Here is a 19,586-nt window from a genome sequence, read left to right on the forward strand (position 1 = left end):
CTTCCACCATCAGCTGTCTCTTCAAGATCACTACTAACTAGCTCCTCCATGCAAAAAGATTTCTTTTTCTTGGGTTGGGAGGAGACACATGGGTCTTCCATTCCGTTCTCCTAAGGAGCCTTCTGGGACTTTTGCAGAGCAATATTTTTCAAATTTTGCATTTCTTTTCATTTCAGGGGCTGATCTTCGAAAAATAATTTACATAAAATAACATTTGGCAATTTTGTGTACAATTCAATGAGTTTACACAAATGCAACCACCACCACAGTCATGATAAAAAAATATATTTTTTATTATTCCAAAATGTTTCCTGAAGCCCCTCTGCAGTCCCTCCCTTCTCCCCAACCCTGCCCCTGGCTATCACTGATCTGCTTGTGTGCATGCTAAAATGGCTTCGGTCGAGTCAGGACTCTGAAACCCCATGGACTGTAGCCTGCCAGGCTCCTCTGTACAAGGAATTCTCCAGGCAAGAATACTGGAGTGGGTTGCCATGTCCTCCTCCAGAGGATCTTCCCGGGACTGAACCCCATCTCTTCAATCTCCTGCATTGGCAGATGGGTTCTTTACCACTAGCGCCACCTGGGAAGCCCTTCTCTCACTCAGTTCAGTTCAGTTGGTCAGTCGTGTCCGACTCTTTGCGACCTCATGAACTGCAGCACACCAGGCCTCCCTGTCCATCACCAACTCCCAGAGTTTACTCAAACTCATGTCCATTGAGTCGGTAATACCATCCAACCATCTCATCCTCTGCCGTCCCTGTCTCCTCCCACCTTCAATCTTTCCCAGCATCAGGGTCTTTTCCAGTGAGTCAGTTCTTCACATCAGGTGGCCAAAGTATTGGAGTTTCAGCTTCAGCATCAGTTCTTCCAATGAGTATTCAGGACTGATCTCCTTTAGGATGGACTGGTTGGATCTCCTTGCAGTCCAAGGGACTCTCAAGAGTCTTCTCCAACACCACAGTTCAAAAGCATCAATTCTTCAGAGCTCAGGTTTCTGTATAGTCCAACTCTCATATCCACACATGCCTACTGGAAAAAACATAGCCTTGACTAGATGGACCTTTGTGGGCAAAGTAATGTCTCTGCTTTTTAATATGCTGTCTAGGTTGGTCATAGCTTTTCTTCCAAGGAGCAAGTGTCTTTTAATTTCATGGCTGTAGTCACCATCTGCAGTGATTTTGGAGCCCCCCAAAATAAAGCCTGTCACTGTTTCCATTGTTTCCCCATCTATTTACCATGAAGTGACGGGACCAGATGCCATGATCTTAGTTTTCTAAATGTTGAGTTTTAAGCCAACTTTTTCACTCTCTTCTTTCACTTTCATCAGTCAAGAGGCTCTTTCTTTGCTTTCTGGCATAAGGGTTGTGTCATCTGCATATCTGAGGTTATTGATATTTCTCCCGGCAATCTTGATTCCAGCTTGTGGTTCATCCAGCCCAGTGTTTCTCATGATGTAGTTTTCATATAAGTTAAATAAGCAAGGTGACAATATACAGCTTTGACTACTCCTTTCCCAATTTGGAACCAGTCTGTTGTTCGATTCCAGTTCTAATTGTTGCTTCCTGACCCGCATGCAGATTTCTCAAGAGGCAGGTCAGGTGGTCTGGTATTCCTATCTCTTTAAGAATTTTCTCTCACTAGTTTTACCTTGTCTGGAATTTCGTATCAATGAGATCATACAGCATGTACTCTTTGTGTTCTGTTTCTTTCACTCAGCATGACCATTTTGAGATTCATTCATGTGGATGGATGGATGGGTTCATTTGTAATTAAGTAGTATTTCATTCCAGAGAAGGCAATGGCACCCCACTCCAGTACTCTTGCCTGGAAAGTCCCATGGACGGAGGAGCCTGGTGGGCGGCAGTCCATGGGGTCAGGAAGAGTCAGACACCACTGAGTGACTTCACTTTCCCTTTTCACTTTCATGCATTGGAGAAGGAAATGGCAACCCACTCCAGTGTTCTTGCCGGGAGAATCCCAGGGACGGGGGAGCCTGGTGGGCTGCCATCCATGGGGTCGCACAGAGTCGGACACGACTGAAGCGACTTAGCAGCAGCAGCAGCAGTATTTCATTCTATGGATGTGCCACATTTTGTTTATGCATTAGTGGATTGACAGACATTTGGGTTGTTCCAGTTTGGAGATATTATAAATAATGCATAACTGGCCTTTTTAAAAGCTGGAAGGAGGTCAATCCTATCTAAAGTGAGTTGGATTTTATTTTCTCCTACCTACAGGGCATCAGTACCATGATAGATTCCTATTAACTTTTAAAAAGAGCGGTGAAAACAAATCTCACACATTTTGGTCATGATACTCCTTTAAATGTCAGTGTTTTGTGCATTGAGTGTCTGTGAATCCTAAAAAATATAAGGAAAAGAAATTCTAAAGGTTCTGAAAGCTCACTTTACAACCAATAATAGAAAATACAAGTCGTTCGTGAGGTAAACTTTGGATAACATCGATTTTATCTCTGGAAAACGAAGCCCACAGAATGTATCTTTCTTTTTTTTTTTTTAGAGTGTATCTTTCGATCTGAAAAACATTAACCTTTCAAGATTAAACTTTCCATTTACTTATAAACAGGGAACCTGAAATACTACGACTTCAGAACTCAGCCAGAAGCGGGTAACCGCTTTGAATGCCGGGATTTGTAGTCCGTGAAATACTCGTCCTAACCAAGATGGCGGATATGCTAATGAGCGGCCCCGAGGGAGTCTGGGCCGCGAGGGGATTGGGCGATGCGGGGATTCCGCGGGAGGGAAGCTAAGACCAGGTGTTACAACCTTTCCAGCGAAGGAAGCCGGATGCCCTGAAGTCTCGCGAGATCCTGCCGGGGCCCAATGGAGCGTTGGGGTCGGCTTATCACTAGGAGAGCTTGTTGGGGGCGGAGCTCTGCCCTGAGCGGGCCGGGAGGCGTAGGTGCCCGGCGTAGCGGCGTTTAGGCCGAGCTACCGCGGTGAGGAGCGAAGCTGTGGCCATGAAGGAGGAGAAGGAGCACAGGCCTAAGGAGAAGCGAGTAACCCTCTTGACTCCTCCAGGTGCTACAGGCAGCGGCGGTGGGGCTTCGGGAGACAGCACCAAAGGGGAAGATAAGCAGGATCGGAACAAGGAGAAGAAAGAGGCGTTGAGCAAGGTGTCTGGCCGGCTGTTGGCCCAGGAGAGGGCGGGACGGTTCCACCACCCGAGAAAGATGGTTGGGAATGGGGCTGCCCTCTTCCTCTCCCAATCTCTTCCTCTGTTTCTTCACTTGAGTGAAAATCGCATCACCCTGTCTCATCCACTCTCCCAAAATGGGGGTTCCCTTCCCGGCAGAGCTCCGGGATGGGAGTGAGGGAGGGCGGGGGGATTCCCTGACTGGAAGGGTTTAGGTCAGAGCCGTGAGATGATGATGGGAGGGGGGGCCGATAGCGAAAAGGATGAGGAATTGAGGGGGAATTATTAAACAGAAAGGTGCTATCACCAGCGGGAGTAGTACGTGATAGGAATATTAACAGGTTAGTTGAGGGAATGGGTGGGTGGCGGCTATTAATGGTCTTGGGCCAAATCGGGTACATTCTGTTCGGGGAGCAGTGAGGGAATTGGGGGTATTTCTTAGAATTTTGAATTCTTTATGCTGACTGAATAAGGACTTTATCAATCAAGAATTCCTGGCACCCACAAAAGACCAGGGTTGGTTTACAAATTTCTTACCACTACTGAAAAATGGGTGACAGAAAATGAGGCGAAAACCTAGTAAACCGTGGGGCTTCGGGTTAACAGAACCTAAGATTTCCTTGCTCCAGGCAGTTCTCGTTTCTGAGAGTTGTTTTTTTTTTTTTTTAAACTATGTTACTGTTAACGTTTGACTAATCGTTCTGAGCGTTCTGAACATTCTCTTGGGTTTTTAGAAGTGATCTCATCTTTTAAAGGCCAACTTTCTTCAGGAACAGTGATTCAGGTATGACAGAAAATTGATTTGTACTAATTTTATTTTCCTTATTCATTTCTTAAGGTGGTAATTCGGAGATTACCGCCCACTTTGACCAAGGAGCAGCTTCAGGAACATCTTCAGCCTATGCCTGAGCATGATTATTTTGAGTTTTTTTCTAATGATACTAGGTAAAATAAGAGGGAGGGGTAAATGAAAAAGGTTTCTTCCATTCTTTTTTTTAATCCTACTCATGATTTCTATTTGATTTTTGAGCCTTTTTAATATATGCATACTTGTAATTCAGCCAGACACCTGCAAGCACATTCACATAATTGCTTTCCTTCCTGCAGTTTGTATCCTCATATGTATGCAAGAGCATACATCAACTTTAAAAACCAAGAGGACATTATTTTGTTCAGGGATCGTTTTGATGGTTATGTATTCCTTGACAATAAAGGTGAGTCCTTTTAACTGAAGGGGAGTTTGTCATTTGTTTAAGACAATGTATCCCTGTTCTCTTGATGCCTTCATAGTGTTTCTGAAATCCTGAGTGATAAGATGAGCAACATTTAAAGAGTTTTATGCATTTGATAAGCTTATGACAGCCTTATAAATAGATAATATGAGGTTTTACAGGTATTTGTATTAACCTATTATTTCTCTAGTTTGTCAACCAAAGGAAATTGCCACTGTTTTCTCCTCCTGTGACAGTTCTTTTGCCCTGTTTTAGGTGATCCGTTGTCTTGAGTATTTACTAGTTTTAAGTGATACTGACAAGTGACTCTTTAAACTTGTATGACAAGTTTTAAATATTTACTTCTCATCTTGCTTCAAGGACCAATACTTATTTAATTCAGATCCTTTATGTCAATAGTTGCCAGTTGGAGTACTGTTTAACATTCTAAGTTGTATGTAATTAAACCACTGAGCTTGATGATTTCCCACTTCCTATCCAGGAGTTTATAGGGAAGAAAAACTTCTGCATTAACCCTCATTTTATTATTTGTTGCTTGCAACATTTAGCCAGAGAATGTCCAAGTCTGGCTACTTTTGCTACTAAGTTTGCTACTTTTCTTTTGGCTATGCAATATTGAATGATGTGTGTTTTTGTTAGATTATATTTTTTCAATATTACTTCAGAGTTGGTAAAAAATGAAATCTTTGTCAGGGAATATGCCAGTAAAAGTTGAAGAATTGCTACTATGTTTGTCCAGTTTTTATTAATCCCCCCAAACCAGCTACTTTTCTGCTCCACAAATTTATTCCAGTAGATAGCAAATGGTTTCCTGAAAATCTGAGTTGTGTTTAACTTTTTCCTCTCTTTATCCCTTACATTTAAACAAGTGATGGATTTTGTCAATTTATTGCTTTTTAATATCTTGTTCATCTAGACTGAGGACGTTAGACTTACTGATACTTTCACATGTCCTCATCACCTAATGCTTAGACAACCACTCTCTCTAAACTTATAGAATTTTCCATTTTCTGTATAATTTAGTCTTACTTTGCCATGAAAATAATCTTTTTGAAGATAGTGACTTAAGACAGCAGTTGTGGGGAAAAAGTCCAAATTCCTTAGGTAGACAAAATGTTTTCATCACTTCAGAAAGAATCCTGTATTCATTAGCAGTCATCTCCCATTGTTTGGCCTCACTTCTAATTTTTTTTTTTTTTTTGCCTATATTCCACAATTTCCTTTTGCTTCGGTCTGGTTTATCTATTCCTTTTCAGGTATATCAGTTATTAAGGTAATATGATTCTGCACTCACTAGGATTTCTAAAATCTTGTTTCCTCTGTGACTGCTTTGTGATATCTAATGGTCAGTTCTAGTAATTTATCCTGGCTTATGTTTACACACCAAAGGTGTAAAGATGGTATTTTATACCTTCTATTACATTATTCTATAGCAAGGATTTGATGTATTTTTCCAGTAGTCACTTAGGTTTTTAAAAAATTATTATTGAGATATAACTCATACCATAAAATTCAGTGGTTTTTAGTATATTCACAAAGGTTTATAACTATCACCACTGGGTAATTCCAGAATGTTTTCATCACTTCAAAAAGAATCCTGTATTCATTAGCAGTCATCTCCCATTCTCCTCTCCCCCAGCCCCTGGCAACGGCTAATCTACTAACTATGGATTTCCTTATTCTGAACATTTCATATGAACTAAATCATATAATATATGGCCTTTTGTGACTACCTCTTTTACTTAGCATGTTTTCAAGATTCATCCATGTTATAGTATGTATCATTATCTCATTGCTTTTTTTTGGTTTTTGACATTATTAAAAATTATGGTAAAATACACATAAATAAAATTTATCATCTTAACCATTTTTAAGTGTGCAGTTCAGTAGTGCTGAGTACATTCACATTGTTCTGCAGCTAATCTCTAGAACTTCATCTTGTAAGACTGAAACTCTGCCCATTAAACAACTCCCCATTTCTCCCTGCCCCAAGCCTCTGACAGCTAGCTGTTAATACATTCTGCCTCTTTGAACCACTATTCTTATTAAGTTGACCATTCTAGGTGTCTCATATAGATGGAATAATAGTATTTGACTTTTAGTGACTGGCTTATTTTAATTAGCATATTGTCCTCAAGGTTAATCCATGTTATAGCATGTGTCAGAATTTCCTTTTCCATTGTATGTATATACTTCATTTTCTTTATCCTTTCATCCTTTGAGAGACATTTGGCTATTGTGAATGCTGCTGCTGGAAATGTACAAACATCTGTTCAAATTTCTGCTTTCACTTCTTTTGAATATATACCCCAAAGTGGAATTGCTCTGTCATGTGGTAATTCTATTTTTAATTCTTTGAGGAACCACCATACTGTTTGCCATAGTGGCTGCACCATTTTATATTCCCACCAGTAATGCCTGAGGGTTCTAATTTCTCCATGTCCTTGCCAACACTTGCTATTTTCTGTTTTTTTTTCCCCCCTTTAATAGTAACCATTCTGACAGGTATAAGGTGATATTGCATTGTGGTTTTGATTTACATTTCCCTAATGATTAGTGAGGTAATATTTTAATCTCTTCACATTCTTAAGCACATAGCATCTTTTCATTTGCTTATTGGCCATTTATATATCATCTCTGGAGAAATGCCTATTCAAGTCCTTTGAACATTTAAAAATCAGATTATTTGGGGGTTTTGTTGTTGTTGAGTTACAGTTCTTTACATATTCTGTATATTGACCCCTTATCAGATATATGATTTGAAAATATTTTCTCCAGTTCTGTAGGCTTCCTTTTCACTCTGTTGATTGTGTCCCTAGATGCACAGAAGTTCTTAATTTTGATGCAGCACAGTTTATCTGTTTTTCACTTTTGTTGCCTGTGCTTTTGGTGTCTCCTGCTGTATTTTCTAATAACAGCTTTACTGAGATATAATGCACATGCCATAAAATTCACCCTTTTAAATAATTACAGTTCAGTGTTTTTTTAGTATATTCACAAAGTTGTGCAGCTATCACTACAATCTAATTTTAGAACACATTCATCACACCATGTACCCATTAGTTGTTACACCCCATCTCTAGACAAGCACTAACCTGCCTTCTGTCTCTAGCCTTACTTATTGTAGAGATTTCTGGTTTTGTAAAAAAATCAATTAAGGTATAATTTTCATTTTAAAATGCATCCATTTTACATGTGCATTTGGTGACTTTTGACATATTTATACCCCTGTATAGTCAGTATTGTGATCTTGTTTTGTTTTTTGTTTGTTTGCTTTTTGGCTGTGCCATGCAGTTTGCAGGATCTTAGTTCCCCCACCAGGAATCCAGTCTGGACCCTGAAGTGAAAGTGCCAAGTATTAAGCACTGGACCACCAAGGATTCCCTTTGATATATTTTTTAAATGAAAATTAGTTTGTAGATTTTTCCCCCCACATATCACAATATCAGAGTTTAGAGGTTGAATTTAAATGAATATTTTAATTCCCTCCCATGTATTTTTGTTGTATTTTCGGTATGAATTGGGGACTGCTTTGGTACCATGTTGATTTTAGTTGTGCCAATAAGATTTATGCCTTTTGGGAGACCCTATTCAGATCACTGTCATCAAAGGAAGCCTAGAGAGCAGGAGGTTGAGTCTCTTGTATCCATTTTTGACATTTTCTTTCTTTTAGCAAGTGTGCTATTTTTTCTAAACAGGTCAGGAATATCCTGCCATCGTAGAATTTGCACCTTTTCAAAAAGCTGCAAAAAAGAAGACTAAGAAAAGAGATACTAAAGTTGGAACTATTGATGATGGTATAGTATAGCTCTAGTTACTTAATGCGCTAATGCCATGTGTTTTTAAATTTAATCTTCGATTAATAATTGATTTACAATGTTGTGTTAAAGTGATTCAGTTATACATATATCCATTCTTTTTCAGATTCTTTTCCCATATGGATTATTACCAAATACTGAATAGAGTTCCCTGTGCTATATAGTAGGGCCATAGATTTTTAAAAGAATATATTACCTTTGTGGGAATTGAGTGGACTCCAATCTTTTAAATTAAGAAAACATATGAAATAAAGTTCATGAGAAATGTAATTCACTGATGAAAGCTTTGCTTGTTAGAATGGAGATGGGTTTCCTCTAGTTATCACTCTCTTTGGCTAATGGCTTTTCATTCCTTCACCATTAAACAATATATTGTTGACTGTTGAGTAGTAAATCACCTTAGGTATATTCATTAGAAGACAATGGAAAAAGTCAGATGTTTCAAAATACAACTCCTTAAGGCCTCTTACCATTTTTATGATTATTTATTTGACTTTTGGTTTCCATTTGTATAAAGAAGAAGAGTTATCATTGAGAACTGTGATGGAAAAATTTCTGTGCTTGAGTAACAACATAAAGTAACTGAAGTGGCCAATCCTGTTTCTAGGCTTTGAATATGCAGTTAACTGCACACATTGAACTGAAATACTGGAACTAAAAAACAAATAATTGCCATTTATGGTAAACTGGATCCAGGTTTTGAGATCTCAGTAATGTGGTTGTTGGTTAAGGACTTAGCCATAATATTTTATATCAGATTGGTATTTCAGAATCACCTAGTTTGGTTTCCATTATTATTTATTACTATAATGTGTATTTTATAAAGAAAACGCAGGCAAGACTCAACACACAGCTGCTTATTGACTGTATCATAGACTCAGATGTTGAAGACTAGATCAGGTGACATGCTCCACAGTGCATTCTCCACATAGAATATAATGACTCAGATGTGCTACCCCTTCTGATGTCGGAGGCATGTAGGAAAGAATTCCAGATATTACCATCACCTCTAGTGCCACATCTAGGACATCCCCCCTCATTTATTGGGTGTTTAGAACACCCAATTTTCATATTCTGAGTTTCTTTAAAGTGAGGTGTACCCATGTAGGAACTGCTTACATGCTCTACATGATACTCTCTGAGGGTCCCATAGCTATAGCTTACAGTTCTCCCATAAGTATGACTCTGGATTAATAGGAGTGGTGGTTTTTAAAAGCAAACTACTTAACATCCCTCGAGGTTGTGTTACAATGCATGGTGTCTCACTTTGCCTGACTCTGTCGGTATATCTAATAGGAGTTCTCAGAGTAAGTGACCAATAAAGCCCCAAATAGTCTATCTTATGGGTATAGTTGGGTTTATTTTCAATCTTCCATGAAGCAGAAAATTATCTTCTTTGATAAGTAAATATCCTGGATAATATTTCTTATTTTGTTTAAAGTCTGCTATATTTTCTATTTACTTAAATAATTATTTAGATCCAGAATATAGAAAATTTTTGGAGAGCTATGCTGCAGATAATGAGAAAATGACATCTACTCCAGAGACACTGCTAGAGGAAATAGAAGCAAAAAATAGAGAACTAATAGGTAAGTGGGCAAAAGAAATTAAGCATTATGGTTTTTTCATCAGAAGACCTGTCAGACTCCCACTTCCATCATTTGCTAGCTATGTGACCATAGTAAAGGCACTAACTTCTCTGAGACTGTTCATTCTACTATAAAGTGCAGATAATAGCTGACTCACAGGATTATAAGAATCCATCAATAAGATGGGAAATATTCTCTGACTTAATTGCACATATGCAATTAAGTCATGTCCAACTCTTTGTGACCACATGGACTATAGCCTGCCAGGCTCCTCTGTCCATGGGATTCTCCAGGCAAGAATACCAGAGTGGGTTGCCATGCCCTCCAAGGAATCTTCCCCACCCAGGGATAGAACCTGGGTCTCTTATATCTCTTGCATTGGCAGGCGGGTTCTTTACCAGAAGAGCCACCTGGGAAGCCCCCTCTGACTTATTTAGTGCCACACAAATGTTAGTATAAAACTTTGAAGAGCTATATGGGACCTTAAGATGTTAATGAGTCTTTGAAGATCAGTTGATGTTTTCTACTAATAAGTTCATATTCGTAAAAAAAAATTTTGACTTGAAAATATTAAAAAAAATGACATTGGTTACTGCAGAATTGAAAACCTCTTGAGAAATTCTAGCTTGGATGTTGGTTTTGGTATTAAGTTGTCACTACTGCATCGGCTCTAAACATAAGCATAGCCTCCAACCTGCACAGGATTTCCACTCCTAGGAATTTCTCCAAAGGAAGTATGCTTTTCAAAAAGCTAGCTGTAAGATTAGATAGCATTGTTCAGAATATTGAAAAATGAATTAAATATTCTTTTAAAACTTGGTTTTTATTAATGGATGCTTCCCTGGTGGCTCAGCTGGTAAAGAATCCACCCGCAGTGCGGGAGACCTGGGGTTCATCCCCGGGTTGGGAAGATCCCCTGGAGAAGGGAAAGGCTACCCACCCCAGTATTCTGGCCTGGAGAATTCCATGGACTATATAGTCCATGGGGTTGCAAAGAGTCAGACACGACTGAGCGACTTTCACTTTCATAGTATAAGCCCACCTCTGATAGTTTCCATAAAATAAATTCCCAGAAGTGGAATTACGGGGTCAAAAGTATTAGATATTTTTAGCCCCTTATCCCAGTTTCTTCCTGGTTGAACAGATTTATACTCCCATCTGTAAAACAAGAGAATGTCCTTCACACCTTATTCTCACTGACACCAGGAATTGCTCTTTTTAAAAATTGTTTTATTGTTTTAATTTAAATTTCTTAACTTTTAATATTTTAAACCTTCCTAATTTAAGTAGACTATTGTAAAACTTCTTTCCAATAAGATAGTTGTGAACTTACTGTTTGAGGGGTGTAGTTTTCCCACCTCGGGTGGTTGGCAGGGAATGTCAGAAAATGGACTCCTTTCTAGGGTTTGATTAAGTATTATTAATAATCTGTTTACATTTGTGTAGCTAAAAAGACAACTCCACTTTTGAGCTTCCTGAAAAACAAGCAGGTAAACCTTTTGTTTTTCTGGTTCTCACAATACTTCTATTTCATTGGTTCGCATTCTGTAAATTTAAGAGCATTGGGATCGTACAGTAGGGATAGCTGCTTTCTCTACCACTGTTCTTTAAATATTTGGCTCTCTGACCTGCTCCTTCACTCTGGTTGTTGGACCATAGATTCACTCTGCAGAGCTAGGGGTTCCTTAGCTTGTTCCAGTGGCATTCTTGAAAGCCTTTGGATACTGTAGCAAGGCAGCAGTGGGAAACTGATGAGCAGGCTGTGGTCTTTTTCTCTCTCATATTCTGAATGGAGTCGGGAGGGGGTTAAGGAAGTGGAAAGTGGGAAGGAAAGATGATACAGTTAAGTGGGTGCCCACCGTACTTTCTGAACTATGTTTTTGGTGGTAATTACCTTGTCTGAAGACTGTTGATGTTTCTTTGCAGAGGATGAGAGAAGAAAAGAGAGAAGAAAGGAGGCGGCGAGAAATAGAAAGAAAAAGACAAAGAGAAGAAGAGAGGAGAAAGTGGAAAGAAGAAGAGAAACGAAAACGGAAAGATATAGAAAAGCTAAAGAAGATAGACAGAGTTCCAGAAAGGGACAAATTAAAGGATGAACCAAAGATTAAGGTATGAACATAAGTTAAACCGACTGCATGTTGCTGAAAATTGCATGTACTATATCTACTTCTTCAAATATGCATGCATCTTGTATTGGTGTAAACTATTTTAGTTTTGTTTTTGTCTTTTTTGGGAGGGAGTGAATCTTTCCTGTAATATTCATGTATTACTCTTAATTTAAGATAATTTAAAAGATTAAGTAGTTTACATGGGATTTCTTTAGTGCAGTGTTATTTATAATCATTGAAAATGTTCGATTTTGGATTATTATTCTCTCAGTTCATATATAAGGGCGTAGGGCTGGCTGGCATGAATTATGGGTTTTATTCAGCTTTTCCTTCATATTTGATACATGAAGTTGCCTCATCTGTTTGTTTTCCACTGTCTTCAGGTACACAGGTTTCTGTTACAAGCTGTGAATCAGAAAAATGTAAGGACCAAGTACATGATACAGAGCACCTAGTATCATGTCACACACACACAGGTCTTAGTTAATAAGTCCTTTTGGTGGCGGTGGTGGTAGTGTTACCTGTAGAAAATGCCCTCAGGCTGACTTGAGTCTTAAAAGCTGAACCGTTTTAAATTCCTGATTTAGAAAGAAACCCAGATGATTTCCTGATGCTCTGCTGTGTACCCAGAAGCTTCAACAATGTGCAGTGAGAGGACAGCCATGCCTTAAGAGCTCTTTCCCCTTCCTTTATACACCTCTCATACCTGGCTGCCTTGTGGGAGTTTTTGGAATATACATCCTCTCCCCTCTCACATGATTCCCCACGTTACCTTCTTGGGTCTCCCTGGGAATCTGTGAGCAGCAGATTCTGATTAACACAGTGCATGTAGGAAGAGGAAAACCTGTGGAAAGACTCCAGCCTAGCTGCTTCCCTTCCAGGGGCCTGGCTTGGGCAGCCCTTGCTCCAGCAAACTGCCCAGGGAAGTACTTGTACATAGTATGGCAGAGAAAGTCAGAGAAAATCTCACAGAGATGATGGCTGAGTCTCCTTTTACCTCCTCAGAATTCAGCCGGTCAAGTCGCTAGGGCACCCCGAGGCTCTCCAGGACTCACTGGTGATAAGGGGCTTGGCGGTGGCAGGGTGGGGAGGTTCTCGTCTTAATTCCTTCTATCAATCTCTGTGTCTGCCCTGCTACAAGCAACCTGACTCGCTATTTCTGTCAGCAAGGCAGAAGGTCAAGCCGGCTATGCTAGAGACGTTCGTTAATAGTCTTATTAGAATAATGAACATCTTGGCTCCTGACGAAGATGTTCATTAGAGAAATAAGAACACTTGCAATGAAACCTGCACATGTTATCCTCACTTTGCACTGGTGCCTCTATAGTGTCCACTCTGGACTCACTGTTTTCAGTGGCTGTCTGTGTGCTGAAATACTTCATGCTTAAGTCTCATGCGCGATGCTTTGCCTTTAGCTTCGTGGCTTGTATGATGCCTTCACACTGAGATGAAACTCTGTATGATGCCTTCACTCTGAGACTTGAAATTCCTAAAAATCTCTCTGAATATCCAACACTTGGGGGTGTATTCTAGAGAGATTTGTAGAAGCGGCATAATAAACTTCTGTTAACAATCTGAACTTTATAAACCACTTTTTTTAGAATTGCATTCTGTCATATATACATATGACATTGAACAGAGTTCCTATTCAGTAGAGATGGAACTTCACAGTTCTGTTGTATGAGATATTTGGATTTTTAAATCAAATGCCAAATAATTCTTGCTTTTCATCTCTAATGATAGTATGATTGTACCATCATAAGTATGTAGCTACTCTCAGACTCAAGGCAAAATTATTCCTGCAATGGATCTCTCCTTTGGTGACAAGGTATTTGTTGTTCTAATAACTGTGTAAAAATAGTCCAGCAATAATGACCTGGCTAGCATTTTAAATTTGTACCATATTTTCCTATCAAGTTATACCGATATGCTGGCTTGCTACAGAAGGCATACTTGAAAGTAAGGGTTGATCTACTCAAAGGTTGACCCATTTAAAGCCAAAGGAGTCTTGATCCTATTGCCACAAAGTGATTAAACCACTTCACTGGAGTGCATAACACTTTCACATTAATAGCACCCTTTTAGCAAATTACTGCTCTTTGTGCACTGTTTGTTCACCTGAAAGTTTGAGTACTGCAGAGACGGGGCCTTCAGTAGCCTGCATTGAAAATATTTAGTATATTGTTTTCTTTGCGAGAATCAGAAGACAATCCCATCCTTCAAAATAAACCTAAGTTTGTTCTCTTTAAAGCTGCTCAAGAAGCCAGAAAAAGGAGATGAAAAAGAATTGGACAAAAGAGAAAAGCTCAAGAAATTGGACAAAGAGAATCTGAGTGATGAAAGAGCCAGTGGGCAAAGTTGTACATTGCCCAAGCGTTCTGAGGGTGAATTTAAAGATGAAAAGCCTAAGAGGTCGGTAGTCGAGGGCTCTTGGGTACATTTGTTTTCGACCTGTTTCTGGCTGCTAGTTTTACTGCTGCATTCTGGACTTGTACCTGAATCAAGATACTGGGTTTTATGAGGGGTATGGGGATGAGGAGGACAGGTTTCAAGTATTTTAGTATCTTAATCTGGCTGAATGACTTGGGGTTTTTTTCCAAATTGCTTTTCAAAATAGTAGTTTTTTTGTGTTTTTCAATGCTGCTCCGAAAGTTCAGCCTCGTTGGAGTGGCCAAGGCAGGATCAGAGTGTTCCTTGTGATTAGAAGAGCTTCAAGGGTGCATTCTCAGATTTGTTTTTCGTGCAGACCTGAAGATGAGAGTGGCAGAGAATACAGGGAGAGGGAGCGGGATTATGATCGAGACCAAGAGCGCATCCTGCGGGAGAGAGAGAGGCTGAAGCGGCAGGAAGAAGAGCGCCGGAGGCAGAAGGAGCGCTATGAGAAAGAGAAGGCTTTCAAGAGAAAGGAAGAAGAAATGAAGAAGGAGAAAGAAACACTTCGGGATAAAGGAAAGAAGCCTGAAAGTACAGAGCCAGTAGGCAGCTCAGAAAAAACTGAAAAGAAAGAAGAAGTGGTTAAGAGAGATCGCATAAGAAACAAGGTGCTGCATTTCATTAAACTTCTTTTCATGAGGGTTTTCTTTGTCTTTTCCTGCAAGTATAAAGGAGAGGGCTAGCTCATTGTTATGGAATTTTAGGGGAACTTTATCTGTATCTTTTTTCAGTCTTGGTGGGGTCCTTTTATTAAAGTTTGTGTATACTTTTCAACGGAGAAGGCAATGGCAACCCACTCCAGTACTCTTGCCTGGAGAATCCCATGGACGGAGGAGGCTGGTGGGCTGCAGTCCATGGGGTCACTATGAGTCGGATATGACTGAGCGACTTCACTTTCAGGTTTCACTTTCATGCATTGGAGAAGGAAATGGCAACCCACTCCAGTGTTCGTGCCTGGAGAATCCCAGGGACGGGGGAGCCTGGTGGGCTGCCATCTATGGGGTCACACAGAGTCGGACGCGACTGAAGCAATTTAGCAGCAGCAGTAGCAGTACTTTTCAAACATACACAAAAGTAGAGAGAACAGAGGAGTAGTAGGATGTACTTATCACCCAGCTTTGGCAATTATCACCTTGTGGCCAATTTTCTTTCTACTCTACCCCATCTTACTCCTATGGGATTATTTTCAAGCAAAACCTAGACAGATAATTTCTTCTTTAAATATGTAAAGACATATGTAAATATGTAAAGAGTAAAGACTTTTTTAAAAAAAAGTTTGGTCACACTGTGAGGCAAATGGGATATGGGATCTTAGTTCCCCAACCAGGGACAAAACCCATGCTCTCTACAGTGGGAGTGTGGAGCCTTAACCATTGGATTGCCAGGGTTTTTTCTTAATAAAATAACCCTAATATTATTTTTCTTAATAAAATAACCCTAATAGCATTTTCACACCAGACAGAAGAATTTCTGACAATAACTCCTTAGCATCCTATCTACCCAATGTATAGATTTTCCCAATTGTCTCATTAACATCTCTTTTCATTAACATCTTTTTTATAGGCTCTAAACAAGGTCCACAAATTGTATTTGCTTGAAATGTTCCCTTAAGTCTCTTTTAATCTAAGTAATTCCTCCTCCTTTCGTTTTCTACCATTTCTTTGTTGCAGAAACCAGTTTGCCCTCTAGAGCGTCTAATAGTCCAGAGTGGCTAATTATATCCCTGTGGTAACACTGAACATGTTCCGCTACCTTCTATGTTTCCTTGAAAACCAGTAGTCATATCTAGAGCAGGGTCAGAAATTTTTTTTCGTTCAAGGGCCAGATGGTAAATATTTTAGGCTTTTGTGGGCCACGTGGTCTCTGTCAAAACCAGTAAGCTTTGTAGGAAAGTAGGCATAAACAGCATGTAAAAGAATAAGCATGGCTGAGAGCCAAACTTTTTTCACAGAAAGAGGTGGGTGGCCCCCTCATCTAGAGGCCTTAATATATTCAGACCCAATTGTTGGCAAGAATACTTGATAGGTGGTGGTGTGCAGTTCCTACTGCATTGTATCAGGAAGCATACAATGTCTTGGTATCCGTTTATTGTGATGTTAAGATTGACCAATAGTAATGGTACTATGGTTATGTGATAAGATGTTCTTGCTCTTAGGATACACAAGCTGAAATATTACCAATGAAGAATCATATGATCAATAATAATGGTATTATGGTTATGTGATAGGATGTCCTTGCTCCGAGGATATACAAGCTGATACACAAGCACTTATTCTCCAGTGGTTCTGCAAAAATAATAATGTATCTATGTATGTGTGTGCCTGCATACACACTAGAGACAGCAAAGGCATTTTTGACAAAATGTTAATCATCATGAATCTAGGAGAAGGGTATTAGGTATTCATTGTACAAGTTTGGCAACATTTCTATAGATTTAAAATTTTTTGAGATAAAAAGTTGGAAAAATGGCTGATCAGTTAGCTCAGGTATTGTAAGCCTGATCCATGTAAGATTTTGTCAGCCTTTCTCCTAATGATGTTGTTTAGATTCATTATTTCATAGGGAGAGATTGGAAAATGTTGATATATATACAAATTCTGCCTTTCCTGTTGCATTTATGATCTGAAATTCTTCCACAGAGAGTTGTTTTCCCTTATCAACTATTTGGTTAGTCTTGAAATTCAGTTCACACAGGAAAGGCAAAAATAGCACTTGATCCATTCCTTTTATTTACAGTATTCAGAGTAATGCGTTGGTGTCCCAGCAACTTGTAGGGGTTATCAATGAGTTTTGTTCTGCTTAGTCTTTAAATAACTTGTGGATTTAGAAATACTTGGTGAACTCCAACTTGTTATTATCAGTTATTGCCCTTGTTGACGTTTAACTTGTACTATCTTTGCACACTGGCAGCCCCATCATCGGCTTCTCTAAATACTATGTGGCAGTCTCATCTGTTTTAATGTTTCTTCTTGTTAAAACAGTGAAATGTTTTGCTGGAATTACTCGCTTGAGAATAATGCTTTAAGGCTCTTTCATATGTCAGGGAGAAAGGACAAGGAAGGCTCATGTTGTCTTTTGTTGAATTAGGGGAAAAAAGGCCTATACATTTAAGTTTTCCAGGGTCATATTGTGAGAAACCAAACACATTACTTGAACTGAGAGGTACCTGGTGATGATATTGAGGCCTATTTAGGAACCTGAGATGTAAAGTGTTACCTAGAGATTCTCAAGCTGGGTTGTCACCTTGTCAAATCTGAATTAAGAGAGAGTCATATTTGTGCTAAGTTACTAGTGTCTGAGCTCATAACTTCAGGGACTTTGCAGTATTAAGAATTGGCATTCTTTATTATTGTTTTCACTCCTAAAATTTTCTTAAGTGGCGGTGCATTTTAAAATCCATTTACTGATGGGGAGGAGAGGTAGACAACAACCACAGTTTCTAAATAAAAACTATTCAAGCTGATTCAGAACATCTTGAGATAGTAAAGAAAATTAGGCAGTAAACTTATCAAAATTTACTCTGGGCATATAAAATAATACTTGATAACTATTGCTTATAAATAGTTGTTTTTTATTTATAAAAATAAATAGTTGTGAAATAGTTGTTTTTCTTTGTAGGTAGGGGAAAGGAAGCAGGCAGTTTGAAGCCAAGTAACCATCAACACTTACTGTGATGTACTGTGCCCTCAAATTTTGATCTCGTGTGGGCTCTCACTGGTATATATATTCCCCTGGACATGCTTAGTAGCAGTTTTGTAACATGAGCATTTCATTTTACTTTAGGATCGCCCAGCGATGCAGCTTTACCAGCCAGGAGCTCGAAGCCGAAATCGACTCTGTCCCCCTGATGACAGCACCAAGTCCGGAGATTCAGCCATAGAAAAAAAGCAGGAAAGTGGTATTAGCCATAGAAAAGAAGGAAGCGAGGAGTGATAGGTCCAAATGGCCTTAGGTGTCCTGACTGTCTAGGCAGCCAAAGAGCACGAATTAAGCAATCCAGAAGTGCCTTCAGGGCAAAGGAATAGAGAGAGAGAGAAAGGGGGTCGCTGTGCTGGTGGGGTACACTGCAGAGGAGTATGTTTTGCGTTAAAGCAGGAACCCGATTGCAGGTTCAGATTGGAAGTACAATTTTCATTTTTCATGCAGTTCCTACAAATTTAAAGTGTCAGACAAAGCTGAGGGGGAGAGGACACGCATTGCAGTTTGCAGGCAAGAAGTATCACGAGAGGACTTATTTAGGTATGACACGAGAAGAAGATAGAAGTGGCTTTAAAATCAAAAGGTTTTCTTAATCCTGGATTGAATTTTCTTAAATTTCAATGGAGCAGAGTCACTGTGAAGTCTCGTTCAGATCTAGTTATAGTCATTGTTGGTGATAACTGTTGACTTTGTGTAGTGTAGAAGCAAGAAGCATGTAATTGTAATACAAGTACAGTGAAGGATATAACACATTTTCACTTATGCAGAAATTTAAATAGTCATGTCATGTCGATATCTTATGTCCTAAAGTTTTAGGATTAGTTTGGGAACAGCTACCCACTCCAGTATTCTGGCCTGGAGAATTCCATGGACTATGTAGTCCATGGGGTTGCAAAGAGTCAGACACAACTCAGCAACTTTCACTTTCAGTTTAGTTCTTTGTTTGCTTACGTGAGATTAGTGTAAAAAAATTGTTTTTAAACATCTCCTTTTGCCTTTAGTAATTTTTATATTTGTAAAGTTTAACCCTTAGTTGATTCTTGACAATCCAGTCTTTGTTTGACTTTAGGTCTCATGAGCTGAGTGCCTACCCTCTCCAGGAAGGAAACTGCACCAATATTTGTTCCTGTTAAATAGCAACTTAGCTTGTTTTGCATTGATGTCAATAAATATCAACATCACTCAAGTATGAAGCTAAGTGTGTTTATTAACCTTACAAAATAGCTATTACTTTTGAGAAATTAAACTTTTGATACTTATCTTTTGGGAATTTTGAAAGTGGATGAATGCTATTTGTTTCTGCCTTCACGAGCACCGTGCTTTTCTTTTACCCCCAAAGAAGACCAAATCATGGTTCACCATTCTTGTTCCATGAGAACCAGAATTCGTCTGGACGACATCCTTGAGCTACTGCTTCATTTCCATCTTGCCAGCTTCTCCTATGATGGCGTCAGTTTGCGTTTACTTAATAAGTCACTGCTTTATGTTTACTCAGCTTTTAGAAACCAGAATCCCAAAAGGCAGGTAAAGAGGAAGAGACATTGAAGGTGA

General features: G+C 39.3%; 1 protein-coding gene across 5 annotated transcripts; it reads left to right on the forward strand.

The window, feature by feature from the left end:
* The first annotated feature begins 2,700 nt into the window (after window positions 1-2,700).
* Window positions 2,701-19,221, forward strand: UPF3B (UPF3B regulator of nonsense mediated mRNA decay). Of its 5 annotated transcripts, none has more exons than XM_070290827.1 (11): window positions 2,701-3,136; window positions 3,995-4,101; window positions 4,264-4,370; window positions 8,087-8,185; window positions 9,685-9,795; window positions 11,242-11,285; window positions 11,722-11,904; window positions 12,287-12,325; window positions 14,155-14,315; window positions 14,650-14,944; window positions 18,120-19,221. In XM_070290827.1, exons 1-11 carry the CDS (start codon window positions 2,981-2,983, stop codon window positions 18,267-18,269), a joined length of 1,452 nt encoding a protein of 483 aa, XP_070146928.1. In that variant the 5' UTR covers window positions 2,701-2,980; the 3' UTR covers window positions 18,270-19,221. The 5 variants fall into 5 exon arrangements, with proteins under 5 accessions (XP_070146928.1, XP_070146929.1, XP_070146930.1 ...); XM_070290829.1 differs by having other exon boundaries at window positions 2,721-3,041; XM_070290831.1 differs by lacking the exon at window positions 3,995-4,101 and adding an exon at window positions 3,891-3,940 and having other exon boundaries at window positions 2,913-3,041.
* Window positions 19,222-19,586: the final 365 nt, after the last annotated feature.

This window comes from Ovis canadensis, chromosome X (assembly GCF_042477335.2).
Source record: "Ovis canadensis isolate MfBH-ARS-UI-01 breed Bighorn chromosome X, ARS-UI_OviCan_v2, whole genome shotgun sequence".
In the NCBI taxonomy this organism is placed as follows: Eukaryota; Metazoa; Chordata; class Mammalia; order Artiodactyla; family Bovidae; genus Ovis; species Ovis canadensis.

Excerpts from the sequence above, each read along its gene's own strand:
- UPF3B (XM_070290827.1), top strand. The coding sequence starts at position 2,981 with ATGAAGGAGGAGAAGGAGCACAGGCCTAAGGAGAAGCGAGTAACCCTC. Across the intron at positions 4,102-4,263 it reads TTTTTTTCTAATGATACTAG|TTTGTATCCTCATATGTATG; the intron begins GTAAAATAAGAG and ends TCCTTCCTGCAG. Across the intron at positions 11,905-12,286 it reads AGGATGAACCAAAGATTAAG|GTACACAGGTTTCTGTTACA; the intron begins GTATGAACATAA and ends CACTGTCTTCAG.